The sequence below is a fragment of the Canis aureus genome, chromosome 11, assembly GCF_053574225.1.
Source record: "Canis aureus isolate CA01 chromosome 11, VMU_Caureus_v.1.0, whole genome shotgun sequence".
NCBI lineage: Eukaryota > Metazoa > Chordata > Mammalia > Carnivora > Canidae > Canis > Canis aureus.
This window is the reverse complement of record NC_135621.1, coordinates 23,278,673-23,295,986: the sequence shown is the minus strand read 5'-3', so window position 1 is coordinate 23,295,986 and position 17,314 is coordinate 23,278,673. Positions and strand designations below refer to the sequence as shown.

General features: G+C 56.7%; 1 protein-coding gene across 4 annotated transcripts in view; it reads left to right on the top strand.

Annotated features, from left to right (window-relative positions):
- Positions 1 to 17,314, top strand: part of FBLN1 (fibulin 1) — a 117,191-nt gene that overhangs the window by 40,604 nt on the left and 59,273 nt on the right. For all 4 annotated transcript variants that reach the window (XM_077914115.1, XM_077914114.1, XM_077914118.1 and 1 more), the window contains 2 exons: positions 10,157 to 10,262; positions 16,264 to 16,399. In XM_077914115.1, the coding sequence (XP_077770241.1) occupies positions 10,157 to 10,262; positions 16,264 to 16,399 (242 nt within the window). The remainder of the gene's footprint in view (positions 1 to 10,156; positions 10,263 to 16,263; positions 16,400 to 17,314) is intronic.

Below are 17,314 nucleotides of genomic sequence, written 5' to 3'. Positions count from 1 at the left end.
AGCATGGCTCTCAAATGTGTTCTTTTTTTTTTTTTTTTTTTTTTGCTTTAAAGATTTTATTTATTTATTCACGAGAGACACACACAGAGAGAGGCAGAGACACGGGCAGAGGGAGAAGCAGGCTCCATGCAGGGAGCCCGATGGGGGACTCGATTCTGGGACCCCAGGATCACACCCTGAGCCGAAGGCAGACGCTCAGCCACGGAGCCACCCATGGGCCCCCCCAAATTGTGTTTAGGAACAGCAGGGCAGCAAACCTCCTCCTCTCTCTTGCTGCCTGGAAGTCTTGATTCTGGAAAGTTCTGCTCCGGCGGCAGCCAGTTTCCTTCCGCGTGTTACCAGAGTGTGTGTAAGCTTTAGAGTCCGAGCCAGACTCCAAGGCCACCTCTGTGTTTGCTCTGTGGCATCAGGCGACTTGCTTAATCTCTCCCTGACCCCCTGTTTCCTCGAGCTGCCAGGATGCCATGAGATCATTCGTTCTTTTACAGGAATCGATTGAGGGCCTGCTCGGAGGCCGGCGTGGGGCAGGGTGCAGAGCTTGTCCCAGCCCTCGTGGCACTAAGTACACACGCAGTTAATCATTTGTGCTGGTGCTGGGAAGTTCGAGGTGCACAGAGACCATAGAGCATAGAACTACTGTGTGTGTGTGTGCACGCGCATGTAGGGGTTTAGTTGGGGAAGACTTCTGGAGGAAGAGACCTTTGAACCGACGTGGGTGTGAATGAGTTGGTCCCAGGAAGGGAGTGGACACGGGACCACCCAGCTCCAGCTTCCAAAGGCCAGGTGTAGAGGACACATGACAGGTGGCCAGAGAGTGCAGGGGGCAACCAGGGGAGACGGCCCTGCAGGGTGGGCTGCCGTAGAGACCTCAGGAGGTGAGGACGGCCCCCGTGTCCACTGCCCTTGGTCGCTCGCAGGAGGTTACTGCCTGGAGGGAGCGATCTGGGAGCTGCCTCTCCTCTCCTTCCCAGAGATGTGCCTTCTGGTCCCTCTCTCGTGCTGCCTCCTGTCGCTGGTTCTCTGCCCGAGACCCCTGTCTGTCTGTGACACGTGCTGTGTGTGATGGTTTGAGGCACCTGCCGCCCTTGTGTGGAGCCCTGAGAGCAGACTCCAGCATCCCCCGCACCCCACCTCCTGGGCTGGTCAGGTGCCCCTGAAGGGGGAGATGGCTCCGTCCTTATCCTAGACCTGCAGGGGATGTGGAGGTACCAGGCACCAGACCCCAGTGACAATTACCTGGTGTCTCCCTGGGCTGTCCCTATGAGGACAGTCTCCTCCTGCCTTTCCACCTCTGGATCCCTCTCCCCAAGCCACAGCCTGCACATGGAAGGGTCATAAGAGGGGCTTTTTTTCTTTTTTCTTAAGATTTTGTTTTTAAGAAATCTCTACACTCAACGTGGGGCTTGACCTCACAACCCTGAGATCAAAAGTCATGTGCTCTACCAACCGAGCCAGCCGCGGAGGGGTGTTTTGAATGCACAGAGGACGTGGGACAGCATGAGAGCAGTGGCCAAGGGTTGGGGAGGGCCCCTTGCAGGGGTGGGCTGAGCCTTCCAGGGTTTTCTGTTTGGTTGCAGTTTCCTGTTGCTTGTACGAGAAAAACAAGAAAATGGACTTGCTAGCCAGCCTCTGATGCCGCACCTTCTCCCCCTTCTCATTTATGCACCAGAGCTTATCACTTTTTTGTTTTGCCAAACAAGACTGTTAAAATAGAAAGCAGAGATCCAGCCAATCACCACCACCACCATTCCATATACATACAGGATGTTTGGAGGGGCAGGGTCTCCGAATAAAAGAAATAAATAAAAGACGGCCTTTTAAGTGGGATCAGGCTGGTTTGTGGAAAACCTCCCTTGGCCATTTCCTTTCTCTCCCATTTTGTTGCAATCCAGTGGGAATTTTGTCAGACTGGTGTCCATATGTGTGGCGAGGTTTGGAAAGCCTTTGCTTGACTGCAGGCTAACTTCTCTCCACCCAGTTTATAGATGAGGAGACTGAGGCCTGGCCTTGTGCCAAGTGAAAGGACCCTCATTGGTGGAGCTGTGACCAGACCCCGGGGCCTCTGCAGCTCCAGCCCTGGGCATGTCCCACCGTAACGCCCTACACGAAGCAACTTGGCTTACTTCTCACTTGCTCATGGGCCAGTCCAGCGTTGCCCAGAGCCCCTGTGATGATGACAATAGATGGCAGGCTGACATTCTGGAAGCTTCCACCCAAGGAGCAGTATAGAAGCCCTCTAAGTGTCAGCCAGTATCTATAGTGTTGGGAAGAACATGCATGTCTTTACCACTTGATGAGAACATGTGCTGCTCTAGACCGTGAGGCACAGTGTGGCCCTGAACACTTAGCATGCCTTTGGCGTCCATCAAAACCACCAGGACTCACAGTCTGCCCTCTAGTCTTTACGAAGCCCTAATTCACCCAGAAGTTTTAGCTGCTGTCTCAGGTGACAGGTGGTATCTGAAGCTGGTGAACCAGGCTATGTCCACATGCTCATCAGTTATTTCTGGCAGGTGTGGCTCTTCCCTGAAGGGAGGTGGTGGGGTGTTGGCCACGAGGCAATGTGTCGGTCTGGAGGGGTGTGTGATTCCCGTGAAGAAGAACGCTCTTCCCATTCCCATTCCTGGTGCAGTAACTTGTGTGACTGTATGATTCCATTTCGAAGACTCTTTCTGTGGTCCGACCCTGATGTAAGCATTTTGCCTGGATTATCCCATCCAGCCTCCCAGCCCAACACTGTAACCTCCTCACTTGACAGGTAAGGAAGAGGAGGCTCAGCGAGGTGGAGGCCGGTCCAGGGCTGGGCAGTTTTAACCCACACATCACCTCCCTTGGAATATCTGAGTCGAAGGCTAATAAGATTTTGCAGCAGAGCTTATTCTTCGTTTATATTTAGTGTAATGCTTTGTGGATCCAATTCACAGTCGGATTACAAGGAACCAGAGGTTAAAAGGGTGCTCCATCGAAGCTTCTGCTCAGAAGGGAGGGAAGTGGTCCGAGAGAGAAGATTGCAGACTGCCGGTGGCCCTGCTTCTCTTAAGAGCACCTGCGGCCCAGCATCGGGCATGCGTGGGCCTCCAGCATGGGCTCACCTGAGGGTGACGTCATCGATATTGGCATTGCTCCCAGGAGTTAGGGATAAAAGAAGCCTCATTTGCTCCATGTGGCTGAGGGCTGTTCAGATGTGGTGGGGTCTCTGCATGGGATTTCTGTGAATCGATGTCCTTCTGGAAGGGCTGCCAGCCAGTCTATGACTGCTGGTTGGCCTGACGCTGTCCACCGCCGTGAAATCCTTGATGGTTGGTGCCAGTGAGATGTGGTGTCCAGTGGGAGGTGTCACCCTGTTCTCTTCTTGCTTCCCAACCCCCGGCCCCCTGGCCCAGCTGTATATCCCCTGTCCGAGCAGACCACTGCCTGGGCTCCCCCTCTCTCTCTTTCCCTTGCACTGACAATGCTGAATTCTTTTTTTTTTAAGATTTTATTTATTTATTTATTTATTCATGAGACACACACACACACACACACACACACACAGAGGCAGAGACACAGGCAGAGGGAGAAGCAGGCTCCATGCAGGAAGCCTGATGCAGGACTCGATCCCAGATCTCCAGGATCACATCCTGGGCTGAAGGCGGTGCTAAACTGCTGAGCCACCCGGGCTGCCCACAATGCTGAATTCTTAATGTATGTGGTTGGGGAAGTGATGCCAGAAGGATGGCCTCCCTGTCACCCCCCAAAAGCCTTCCCTAGGCTCTTGCTCAGGGTAGAGAGTGAGCCCTGCCCTCTGCTTTCTTTCCTTAACATTTCACCTCTTCCCTGAGGTCACCTGGCTTGCTACGTACAAACCTGTAGCCGCCACCAAACTGCTACAGGGGGAACTGTCTCTAAATAGTATTTTTAATTTATTGTTATTTTTAAAAAAGATTTTATTTATTTAGGAGAGAGAGAGAGAGAGAGAGAGCACAAGAAAGGAGAGCAGCGGAGGGAGAGGTAGAAGCAGGCTCCTCACTGAGCAGGGAGCCCGATACGGGACTCGATCCCAGGACCCCGGGATCACGACCTGAGCTGAAAGCAGACGCTTAACCGACAGCCTCCCAGGTGCCCAAACACTCAATCAATTTTTTTAAATGTGTTTTTTTTTTAATTGCGGTAAAATACACATAACATAAAATTCACCATTTTAAACGTTTTTAAGTGCACGGTTTGGTGACATTAAGTACATTCCCATGGTTGTGCAACCATCACCCCGTCCGCCCCCAGAATCTTTTCATCTTCCCAAACTGAAGCTCTGCGCCCACGGAACAGCTCCCACCCCCCACCCTGTCCCGTAGCCCCTGGCGCCCACCGTCTGTTTTCCGTCTCTGACTGTGGCTCCTCCAGGGACCTCGTAGGTGGAGTCTCACAGGCTTGATCCTTTCCTGACCGGCTTACTTCACTGAGCACGATGTCTTCAACAACCAAACTTTAAACGGAGCTTTTAGTTCATAATTAGGCTCTCGGCTTTTAAACCATCGTGGGGAAGGCCAAGGTCATTTTAACGCAAAGACGCCTGTGTAGCCACTATTCTCCAGGCACGAGGAAGGGTAAGCAATGGTCCAGACTGTCGTGTTCTATGTGGCTTTAGTAGAACAGGAAGCTGGGGTCTCTATCATCCGAACACGGTGCGTAGCAGGTTTTCAGACTATCTATGCAGGCAATGTTTTTTTTTTTTTAAGATTTTATTTATTAATGAGAGACATACAGAGAGAGAGAGGCAGAGACACAGGCAGAGGGAGAAGCAGGCTCTACGCAGGGAGCCTGACGTGGGACTCGATTCCGGGTCTCCAGGATCACACCCTGGGCTGAAGGCAGCGCTAAACCGCTGAGCCACCCGGGTGGCCCATGGCAATGTTTATAGTGACTGCTCTTCCCTTGCTACAGAGCAGGGACAGGCGGGGACACCAGCCTGGGCTCCCTACCTAGCACTCCTTCCCTGGGCCACCATGCCTCCTTTCTGCCCTAATGTGATTTTGGTCCCCAGAGTAAAGCTTGTTCACGACAAAGGGGACAAGGATGAAAACAGCAAAGACAGCTCGGAGTCCCTATCGAATTGCGATGGGTCTTGGAAGAGGTGTGTGGGGGGTGGGAGTGACATTGGCCTTGGTGCTTTAGAGACCCTGGGCCCGCCCCAGGGAAAGGAAATGCTTGGGAAGAGCCCAGGGGAAGGTGGGGGAGGGGGCTTTTTTTGTTTCAGAACATAGGTTAATAACAGACCTTCTCTTGGATGGGATGCACATGTCCGTGAAAGACCAACCTGCTGCAGATGGTACCTGTTGACACCTTGAGCCGTGACTCTGGAGAATTCTGCAGGGGGTTCCCCTCTGTCTGCGAGACCCCTCCTTTCCCTGCAGCTCTGATGGGTTGGGGGGCAACTGTCTCTAAGGCCAATAAAGTGGTAATTCTGGAGTCTCAGACCCATGGCCCCAGCGTGTCCTGGGCTCTCAGCAGCCCCACACTAAGGGGTAGTAGGCCCCAATCAGTTGTTATTCCGGGGAGTCATTGACTCCCCGTGAAGAGGTGTGTTTGCAGGCGAACCTTGTACTCCAGGGACAGTCTTGCAGATCCGGCCTGGTTAAGAAGCCTGTGGCCAGTCTGTCCCGTTCAACTAATACTGAGCCTCGCTGTTTGTGCCAGGTGTGGGCGGATGCTACAGGGTCACCGGGAGGACAGAGGTACCATCCCTGCCCCAGAGGAGTTCCTAATTTGCCAGGAGGCAGACCAGACCAGCTTTGGAGGCTGTCAGAACCAAACCTGATGCCTGGCTTTGCCACTCACCTCCCCCAGCCGTGTGACCTTGAGCTAGTTCCTTAACCTCTCTGAGCTGCAATTTTCATACATGCAAAATGGGGAACATAATGAACTGGCCTCACTGGGGGTCTTGTGAGAATCGAGGTAAGTGCTGGGCCCAGCACACAGTGAGCACTCAGCGACAAGCACTCACTGAGCGATGGCAGTGATGGTGGGGAGGCATGATGATGAAGGATATCCCAACAGAGCTGGGTGATATCTGGAGGTGAGCAGGTGTAGGGCTGGACAGAGAAGGACCAGAGCCTCAAGGGGCCAGAGCCCAGGCCCAGGAGCAGTAGAGCGAGAGGTTGGCCTGGAAAGCATCGGGGATTTTGAGTGACAGCTGAGCGCTCCCCCTGGTGTGGGGAGGGCAAGGCATGGTCCCGGGGGGGATGAGGACGCCCTAGCCTTTATGTTCCCATCCCTGTGTGGTGACTTAGCTCCATTTGGCTTCTTCCGTTCGTAATTATCTTTGAAGTCCAGGTTCCATACCTACAGCCACCGATGGTGACAAGTTTGGTGATAAAACACTTAAGGCATACGCTTTATCTTTTTTTTTTAAGATTTTATTTATTTATTTTTGAGAGACAGAGAGAGAGGCAGACACACAGGCAGAGGGAGAAGCAGGCTCCCTCGGGGAGCCCGATGCGGGACTTGATCCCAGGAACCCCGGGATCACACCCTGAGCCAAAGGCAGACGCTAACCGCTGAGCCACCCAAGCGTCCCCCACAGCATATGCTTTAAAGACAGTGGTGAAAGGGTTAGAGGAGACACAGGAGTAGGACAGCCCCTGGCTGCCTTCTGTGTGCCGGGCACTCACAAGAACCCTGTGACTCAGGGGTCCGAGCCCCATTTCACAGATTGGGGCACCCCTGTGAGGTGCAGACAGTTTCAGGAATTTGCTCCAGGGATGGTGAGCTGCAGAGTAGGCTCGGGGGTGGGGGGACAGGGGCTTGAACCCCCATCTGCCTGATGTTGCCCCTTCCTCCCCGCTGCACTGCTATGCTCCGGAGGGCTTGATAAACAGGGGCTGGCAGTCTCCCTCTGGTCCCTCTGACTTTAAGCCCCAGCTCTCAGCTCATCCTGACATTAGCACCTCTGCCTTGACCAGAAACCCATGAACTTTGGCCAGTTAGCCCAGCTCTCAAGGGCCACCCGTTGGCCACCGGTGCTGGCCCTATACCCTGGCAGCGGTGCTCCAGCTGCGGGGCTGGCAGGGCCGTGTGAGCAGGGAGGCCTTCAGGACAGCTGTCCCCTGCTTGTTCGGAGAGTCTGGAGAATGTCTTCCCTTTGATCCAGCTCCTCTCCTCCCTCTCTGGCCTAAGCAAATACTCAGGACTTTAGGAATGACAGTTTATGAACAGAGATGTCCAGCCCAGAGCTGTTCATTCCTTGAGAGTAAAATATAGGAAGGGATGGAGGTGCCAAGAGAGGGGGCATGGCTTGGAAAAGATGCCTCCTCTGCCCAGCAAGGTGACCCCTTGTGCCCTGCGTGGTGGCATAAAAGGGGAGGTAAGAGCTCGTGGGGGAAAGAGATGGTGAATCGAAGAAGCTCATCACGTGTCAGGGCTGCCTGTTACAATGAGGACAGTGACACCCTGCCGGGTCTGGTCCCCGCACCCCTGCCTTGTCACCATCCAGCCCGGCCGTGGGCCCTGGCAGACTCTCCGTTGCCCATCTGCTGGGGCTGTGCGAGAGCTTCCCTGTGGCTGATGGGGATGCATCCCCAAGAGGGATGAGCTGACCCCAGAGGGCTGTGAGGCTCCCGGGGCGTGGGGACAGCGCATGCTGATCCCCACCCCCCCTCCCTGCCCCAGACGCGGCCCCCAGGCGGCTCTGCTTTGCACAACTTCCAGCTTTGTGGCTGCTTGGAGCATTCCAGGGACATTCCAATTTCTGGACTGAGCAAAAGACTTAATATTTTTATCGTCCTGCTGAGAAGAAGGTTCAAAGTGCTCAGGTTCCCCAGCGAGAATCATTTCCAAATGTTTCCACAGCTCAGGGCACAAGGTTCTCACGCTGCTGAGGTGGCCGTGGGAGTCTGAGCCTCCCCGGTGCTTGCCTTTCCCAGGGCCGGAGGGAGGCTTTGGGGGTGCTGCTCATCCCTGGGGGCTTCCGCACCCCAGGCGGGGGCCGCGGCCCCTGAGAACCAGGGAACCAGGCCAGCAAATCCCTGGGTGCTCAGACCTTTAGCAGCTCAGCATCTCTCCGGAGGCGCTTCAAGCCCCGTCTTCACCACCGAGGGGGCTGCGGCTCAGAGATGGGACGTCGCCAGGCCAGGGTCACAGAGCAAGGATGAGCCGGAGGTGGGGTTGGAGCTGTGACCCCAGCAGCTCGTGCCCTTTCTGCTCAGCCCCGAAGCTGCTCTTGCCAGCTCTGTGCCGATGGACCGAGGACGAGACAGGCCCAGCCTGCAGGATATTTGGGGGCAGCCGGCTGCAGGAGTGGGGGCACCCAGCCAGTGGGTGGGCGGTGCTGGAGACCAGAGGGGCCGTGAGAAGCCCGAGGGTGACACCTCGGTGGGGGGAGGGCTGGATGGGCCCAGCTGGAGCCGGGGTGGCTGGGGAGCTGGGCTCGGCGGCTCCAGGGGTGTTGGGGGGATCAGCCTCCTGGCTGGGTCACACTCATGAACAACAGGCCGTACTTTACCTCTGACAGGTAAGGTCCTGTGTTTCATGAGCACTTGCCTTAAATTCAGGATGAGAACGAAGGAACGGGGGTGGGAGGTGGGGGGTGCATGAATGGGAACACTGGACACTGTGCCCCTTACCCTGCGGCTTCCTGTCCTGGGGCCGGGCTCCTGCTGTTGCGCTGGGAGCCCCGAGATGCCAGCCCTTTACCTGAGCCCCAGCCCCGTGGCCAAACCCTCACGTTCGGGGGGCGAGGAGGGGGCAGGGAGGGGACGAGGGGCCGGGTGGCAGCGGACTGGGTGGTATGTCACTCTTCACCAAACCAGCTTGGACTCACTCTGCCGGCCCAGGGGAGCCCCGGGAGAGTGAGGATGGGCCGGGGTACGTCTCTCGCTGTGGGGAGCAGCTCCGAGACCCCCGGGAGCCCTGGTTCCAGGTGACACCCCTCTTCCTCCAGCCAGCCTGGGGACTGGAGGGCCGTTGTCCGTCTGTGAGTGTGCGCATGGGCCTGCTGCTTGACCCGTGTGGACCCTTCTGCTGCCCTTTTTGTGGACGGGGACGGGATCTTGTGCAAATCAACTGTAGGATGAGGACTGACGCCTTGCTAACTAGGAGCTTACAAAAATTAAAGCAGAGGGGCACGTGGGGGGCTCAGCCGGTGAAGCGTCTGCCTTCAGTTCAGGTTGTGATCTTGGGGTCCTGGGATCGAGCCCCATGTCAGGCTCCCTGCTCAGGCATCTGCTTCTCCTTCTCCCTCTGCCGGCCACTCACCCTGTTTGTGCTCTTTTTCTCTCGCTCTGTCAAATAAATAAATGTAAAAAAAAAAACTTTAAGGAGGAAACGCGGATGTGGCTCCCAGAAGCTGGTCTAGAAATGTTGGCTCTTTCCTCCTCACCCGAGGGGCTTGTGAGGCCTCCATTTCCATCCTGTCCCTGAGCTTTGCTTCTCCTCCCTGGTGTGAGCTCCCCACTCACCAGGCAGACCTTCCCTCAGGAGGGGACCCCCCTGGGTTGTTCTAGTGTCCAGTATCAGCCTGCTGGGAACCTCCTGGCTGCCTCCATCCCTGACCCTCGAAGGGTCATCTTGGTGTTACCTGCACCCCTTTGCTGCCCTCCTGACTCGTCTGAGCAGGGCTCCCCCAGTCTGGGCAAGGCCCCCCTCTGGGCAGGGTCCTCATCTGGTCAGGATCCCCCTCTGGGAAGGGTCCCCGTCTGGGCAGGGTCCCCGTCTGGGCAAGGCCCCCCCCTCTGGGCAAGGCCCCCCTCTGGGTAGGGTCCCCATCTGGGCAGGGTCCCCCTCTGGGCAGGGTCCCTGTCTGGTCAGGTCCCACTTTGGACAAGGCCCCACTCTGGGCAGGTCCCCCCTCTGGGCAGGGTCCCTGGAGCATGGCTTGAGCAGGGATTCAGCCTGGGGGAGCATGGATCCCCAGCATCGAGCTGAGCCCCCTGAATCAGGCCTGGATTTGGGAGATGTAGGGCCTCTCTAGGAAGGAGCGGGTATGAGTTCCAGCTCAGGACCCAGTGGGTTTTCAGTTCACATTTGTGGAGTGACTGCCGGGTGTGTCCAGGCCTATTCAGACCAGCCTGGCCCGTAGCGGGGGCCGGAGGCAATGGGATGGGGGCCACACATCAAAGGGGCCCTCACGTGGGCCCATGGCGAGTCACCCCCCGACCAGGCACCTTGCTCTCTCCCCACACAGTGGCCGCAGACACCGTCATGGAGGCTTGCTGTGCTGACGGACACCAAATGGCCACCCAGCACAGGGACTGCTCGCTGCCGTACACCTCGGAATCCAAGGAATGCAGGTACATGTGCCAGCGGCCACCGTTCTCCCCGCGTGGTGTTCCTTTAGCAGAATGGGGGAGGAGGGACAGCGTGCAGGCCACGTCCACTCACACTGTGGGAGGCGTGGGGGGTGACCCCCTCCCCCTTCCTCTGTGCTCCCAGGTCCTCGAGCGGGACTGGGCTCCCCCTGCCTGGCTGCCCTGTGGTGTTCGGGGCATCACTCCTGTCCCTGGGCCACAGAGCAGGGACGTCCAGCCTTGCCGATCTCTCTGCCGCTGCTGGGCGCTGTGGCCAAGTCAGGTTCCTCCTAACACAAAGCGGCCTGTTGTGGGGTCGGGTGAGATCATGTGCCTGGCAAGTCAAAGTAGGGGCTGCCTTCAGACCCGGAACACACAGACGAGCCCCAGATGCTTGTTCTTCTCATGCAGCGCCTGGATCCACCGTTCCTCTTTCCTTAAATTAACTGAAGCTCCCTCCAAGTTTTGGGAGAATGTAAACTTAGGGTATGCGACGAAGATCGATGATGTTGATTGTCACCGTAAACGTAATAGTAAAAATAGTAGCAAGCCTGTACGAAGCGCTTCCTTTGCACTGTGTATTTGTTGCACGTTACGTCATTTAACCCTGTTGTTAATCCCAGTTTACAGATGAGCAACATGAGCTCCCCTAACCCCCCTGCACACACAGCAGGTAGTTGATGGCAGTAGGATTTGAACCCAGATCCGCTGGCCAGGGGAGCCAGCGTCAGGGAGGCGAGGGCACGACAGCAGTCCCTCGCTGGGTAGTTCGAGGTCTCCTCCCGTCCCAGGCTAAGCCGCACCACCCTCGGGGCCTTGGGGAGCTGGCCGGAGAACTGCCATGGAAAGAATGTGCAGGGAAGGCTCGTCCGCCTTGTTCTGGGCTTTTGCATTTATGTTGGCAGCGAGCATCACGTGCAGTCTGCCAGCATGGCCGGACGATGTAAATCTTGATTTAGGAAATTCTTGAAAAGTCAAGAGCGTTATAGACCAAACAAAGGAAGAGAAAATGGGACACAAGGTCGGTTGAATAGAGTGGGAGGCCACGCAGTCAGGATGTGCGGGGCATCTGACGGGTGAGAGCCGGGAGCTTGGCTCCCAAGTGAGGCTCAGCGCTGCAAATGTCAGAGGGGCTGGTGCAAAGCCAGTGGTCAGCACCGAGCCTTCTGTTTGCTGACTGCCCATGAGGAACAGCCTGGTCCCCTGGAAGCTGGATGGAGCGGGGCTGGATTCCTGGCTGTGCCACCTGAGCCAGCTCAGAGCCTCAATTTCCCCAACTGGGAAAGGACTGTGATGCCATCCTTTCAGGGTAGGGACATTGACAGAGGGAAAAAGCCAGCACCACGAAGCCAGACAGTGTGTCAGTCCGCCCGGGCTGCCATCACAAACACCACACAGACTGTGGGGCTTATGGTTTCCTAGCTCCGGAGCCCAGAAGTCCGGCACCATGGTGGGTGCGGGGCTGGTTCCTCCCAAGGCCCCTCTTCTGGGCCTGCAGACGGCCGTCCTCTCCCTGTGTCCTCGCAGGCTCGACCCTCTGTACGTGCATCTGTGTCCCGATCTCCTTTTAAGGCCCCCGGTCGTACAGGATTAGCGCCCACCCCAATGGTCATTCACCTTTAGTTACCTCTTTACAGACCCTCTCTCCAAATACAGTCACATTTGAGGTTATGAGGGGGTGAAGATGTCCACATAGGATTTGGGGTAGTACTCGGGGGGGGGGGACTCAGTTCAAGCCATAACAGGGAGCCACTATTATCAATACTTCTTGAAATCAGAGACTTTCAAAGTGAGGCATCAGCCAGCCGAACCTCTCCACGCCCAGGTGGGAGGGACTCAGGTCAGAGAGACCTAGAGGCTGCTGAGCCCTCCTTGTGAATTTGGATTTCAGTCATTACTAAATTTATTAGTGACTTCTTTTTTTTTTTTTTCTTAAAGATTTTATTTATTTATTCCTGAGAGACACAGAAAGGCAGAGACACAGGCAGAGGGAGAAGCAGGCTCCCTGCAGGAGCCCGATGTGGGACTCGATTCCGGGACCCCAGGGTCACAACCTGGGCTGAAGGCAAATGCTCAACCGCTGAGCCACCTGGGGGCCCCTATTAGTTACTTCTACCAACCAAAGTCTTTAATATGTTCCAGAGTTATCTTTAATCCCCAATGGGCCCCAAATGACAGAGTAGATACCTTCTTAGCTACACAGAAGGCATTGGTTCATGATCTATGTTTTGCTCAACTGTAAATTTCGAACATGCCTCAAGAGAAATCCTGACATGTAGGGAATACCATCTGAACAGCTGCATTTCTCCTCTCTGTGGGAGATGTAGCTGCAAATCCAGGCTCCCCCGACCCCCGACTTATTGCTGGAGTTCACCTGGTCACGGGGGCCTGCAGAAATCCTGGTGGGCGGTGTACATTTCTGCATCACCATGTCCTCAAAACGTGTTCTTGAACTCCCAGGACACCACTTACGGTCCCTGATGGGCAGTGACCAGCATTTTGTTTCACGGAGGCTCCAGGAGGCTGGTTGCCTCGTCCTGGTGAACTCAGGGGCCAGGACCCCTTGATGAAGTGTTAGTATCAAGCTGCCTGGCTCTCACCGGGTCGCCGTCTGCTCCCCATTCAGGCCTCCCATGCATGTTTTCCCCTTTGCTCAGTTAACACAGGGGTTTGAGCCCCCACATCGTCTGTAGAGGTCAGAGGCCGAGCCTGGGCTGTTGGCTCAAAGGGAGATGTCATTCAGGGTGGGATGAAATAACAAGAGGCAGGAGAGCCTCCTGGGCAGAGTCGGGGGAGGAGGTCCTAGGGGCTCGGTGGGGTCGGCTCCCCTTGGTGGGGAAGCAGAGACCCCAGAGGACCTCAGAGGAGCTGAGCCTCCTGCATCCGTGGGCTCTGGCCGAGTGCCTTCAGCTTCTGCTGGAGCCTCTAACACGAGACACACTTGGGGGGAGGCAGGGGACAGCTGCTCTGATGCTTCCCCAAGGCGCACGTCACCTTGCACCCTGCCCTGAACTAAGGGCCAACGTTCCTCAGTATCTAAATGTAAAGTTGTGGGACGCCTGGGTAGCTCAGTGGTTGAGCGTCTGCCTTTGGCTCGGGGCATGATCCTGGGGTCCTGGGATCGTGTCCCACATCAGGCTTCCTGCGGGATCCTGCTTCTCCTTCTGCCTATATCTCTGCCTTCTCTCTCTCTCATGAATAAATAAATAAAATCTTAAAAATAAAATAAAATAAAATAAAATAAATGTAAAGTTGCCTAAAACCTCGGGCTGAATGTAGCCCACCGACCTCTCAGAGGAATTTGAATACGCACTGAATCCAAGGCTGAGGTTTTTCAACACAACTGACGCACCCGATGCCTTCGTTTCTTACTCGCAAACATCTGCACCTGCTAGGTGCCAGGCACTGTGCTCCAGGAGACGGGGATAAATTGGGGAACAGAAAAGACAAAATCTCTTCCAGAGAGGACACAGATAATAAAGTAATAAGTTAATTATATGGTGTGTGAGGAGGTGTCCTGTGTCGTAGGAAAGGAAAAACGGGTACGATAGGCAGGGTCTCCTCCTGGTTGGGGCAGGCTGAAGATTGTAGACGGAGTGGTTGGGAAGGCCTCACGGAGGCGGCACATTGGAGGCAGAGCTTGAAGGAGGCCAGCAAGTGAGCCAGGTGGGATTTCAGGCCAGGTTGTTGCGCCGAGTGGCCGGTAGCTCAGGAAGGCTGGGGATCTGCATGCCGCTCTGCAGATGCCCCACGCCAGGCTCCTCCTGCCACTGGCCACACTGGGACAGGGCCTAGGAGCCGCGGCCGCCGGAGCCCCTCGGTGCAGGAGGCTGTTCTCCACCAGGCGACACCGCTCCGGGTCCCCGAAGCCTCGGCGTGGGCCTGGCACACAGCAGGGACACAGTCAAATTTCTTTTCATTGCAGTGAGATACACATAACATAACTGAGCATCTGAAGTGGTTTTAGGCATGTGGTTCAGCACGCTCAGGCCAGCCCTCGCTGCCACCCATCTCCAGAAGGTTTTCATCTTCCCAAACCGAACCTCCATCCCAGCACCCGGCCACCCCCATTCTCTTCTGTCTCTGTGATTTTGAGGACTCTGGGTTCCTCACCCAAGTGCACACATACGGCGTTTGTCCTCTCGTTACTGGCTTATTTCACTGAGGATGATGTTCTCGGGGTCCATGCATGTGGTGACAGGTGTAGGATCTCCTCGCTGGTTCAGGCTGAGTCGTGCGCCACCGTAGGGACGGACCGCATTCGGCTCAGTGCTCATTGCTCAGTGGACATGCGGTTGCTTCCGTCTTTTGGCTGTTGTGAATGATGCTGCCATGAATGTGCATGTGCAACTATCTCGAGTTCTTGGTTTCAGCTCCTTTGGCTGTTTACTCACGAGTGGGATCGCTGGATCACATGGCAGTTGTGTATTTAATATTTCAAGGCACTACCCTAGCGCTTTGCATGGTGGCCACTCCCAGACAGTGCCTGAGCCTTCCGATCCTCCCTAACTCTGCTTTTCTGTGCAGCCACTGTCTTTGAACATGCGCAAAAAAAAAAAAAAAAAAAAAAAAGAACATGCGCAGACGGATGCCCGTCTGGATGCTGTTGCTGGCAATCTGGTGGTATACCTATTATTTGTAAATTCACCAAAAAGCACGAATGCAGTTTGTGGTATCACAAGCATAGGCGAGTCCATCCTGGAGCCCCAGGTGGTTCTGGAAGCACATGGGAGGCCAGGTGCAGAGCTCCAGCCCCGCAGGGTGGAGGTGGGGGTAGGACCGGCTGGGAGGCTACTGCTCCCCCGGGCAGGGGAGCCTGGCTGATCGGCAGCACAGCGAGGCTGGGTACCCCATTCTCTCTGGACTGGCGTGGTTGGGCGGCTCGTCCCGCCCTTGCTGACGTTGGCTTGGGTCTGGTGGGAGCCGTACCTGGGCCTCACACGCACCTCCTGCCCGCTCACCTGCCGCGGCCCAGCCTGCCCTGCCCGGAGCCGTGTCCGAGGATCCAATTTTGGCAGGTGATGGTCCTTCTGCCGACACGAGCCTTTACGCTCGGGCGTCCTCTAGTTTGCAAGGACCTTCTTTCCGGAGCCTCCGGCAGGGCCAGTACATGTGGACGGCTCCGCGTCACGGTTGCCACCGTCCCTCGCTGCGTGGCCTCAGGCAGCTCCTCCACCTCGGGAGCGATTTCCTCTGAGTCTGGAAGAGACAGATGAGTGGTGAAGGGTGAGGGTGTCTGGTCCAGCGTCAGCAATCGGAAGGGGTGGCTTTTTAACTGGGTGGGAACATTTTGTAGGGCAACACTCAGAGACAGGAATCGGGGTCTCCCAACTCCACCCCCAGACACCACCTGCTTCGGTCTTTCTAATTGTACGCTTCTTGAGCACCTTCTGTGTGCCAACTATTGTGTGTATGTGTGGGAGCGAGGGTGTGCACTGTGTGTAGGGATGTGAGTGCATGGCAGTGTGTGTGCACACAGGAGCAGCATGTGCAACAGTGTGTGTGTCCGCACTGTGTGTAGGTGTGTGAATACACGGGAGTGTGTGTGCGCACCAGTGTGTGTGTATGCACGTGCATGGGAACGACTGTGAGCACTGTGTAGGTGTGTGAGTGCACGGGAGTGTGTGCGCACATAGGAGCATGCATGTGCTCCAGTGTGTGTGTGTGCACGTGCATGGGAGCGAGTGTGAGCACTGTGTGTAGGTATGTGAGTGCATGGGAGTGTGTGCATATCGAAGCATGTGTGTGTGCACGAGTGTGTGTGCATGTGCATGGGAGTGCACTGGTGTGTGTGTGCGTGCACGGGAGTGTGTGTGCACTAGTGTGTGTGCAAATGTGTGTGCCCTAGTGTGTGTGAAAGTGGGAGTCGGTTGAGAAGGGGAGGTGCCAAAAGATGACAGGGCCCCCATCCCTGAGGGGCGACTGCTCCCAGGCCCTGTGTGCCCCCCGCGGGACCCCCACCCTTCCGGGCCCTGCCCTCAGCCCGGCCGCCCTCCGCCCGCAGGATGGTCCAGGAGCAGTGCTGCCACAGCCAGCTGGAGGAGCTGCACTGCGCCACAGGCATCAACCTGGCCAACGAGCAAGACAGCTGCGCCACGTCACACGGGGACAACACCAGCCTGGAGGCTACGTTCGTGAAGGTGAAGACCTGTCCTGCCGCCAGCAGCGCCGTCCCCAGTGGGAGGCCTGGCTGCCCTCCTGCCTGCACCGCCTGCCCAGGCCTGTCCTTTAGAGCAGCAGGAGGGCCCAGGGGCCTGTCTGGTCCCCCGCCCCCTGCGGTTTAGTCAGAAAACCCTGGATGACACCAGGGAGATGGGGAGGAAGGGACCCAGCCTTGCCCCGAGGACCTCCAGTGCCCGGGCTTCCAGCAGGAAGACTGAAATTAGGGCAGAGGTTACCTGGGCTGGGAGGGGGGAGGGACCCGAGCCTCTCCAAGTTCAAGGCAGGCCCTCCAGCTTTCCTGCCTGCCCGGAGCCCAGAATGGTACCCCCTGCCCTCCCCTCCACCGTCCGTCCCCCCCCCTGGCCCCCCCACCCCGGTCCACCGGGACCTCTGATAACACGGGGCCTCCATAGCTGCCCTAGAAGAGAAGAGGGAGGTTCAGAGAGGCCCACGCTCCGCAGTGGCCTGGCTGGGGTAGTGTCAGGACCGGCAAGGGCAGGCGTCCGGCCAGGCAGGGCCCGGCGTGGGGTCGCTGGGCCCAGGGGGAAGCGAGCTCTGCGAGGGTGATGTCGTCCATCCCGGGTCCGCGCCGGGCCCCTCAGGGCCTCTGTCCCCGTGGAAGGTCTGCGTCCTGGCGTGAGGGAGGAGGAGCCCCTGACCGCTTCCTGGGGCCTGCAAACCGCACATTCACTGGGCTGTCCCGCCCTCACCACCCACTGAGAGAGAAAAACCAGGCCAACCAGGAGGAGCTGGACACTTAACCTGGTCAGCTGGGAGCCTCTGGAGGTGCACTTCCAGGAAGATTTCCCATTCCCACTCAGGAAGGCCAGGAGCCATTTCACGGAGTGTGAATGGGAATGAAGTCTGGATTCCTGGAGGGGGGTGTGGGGTCC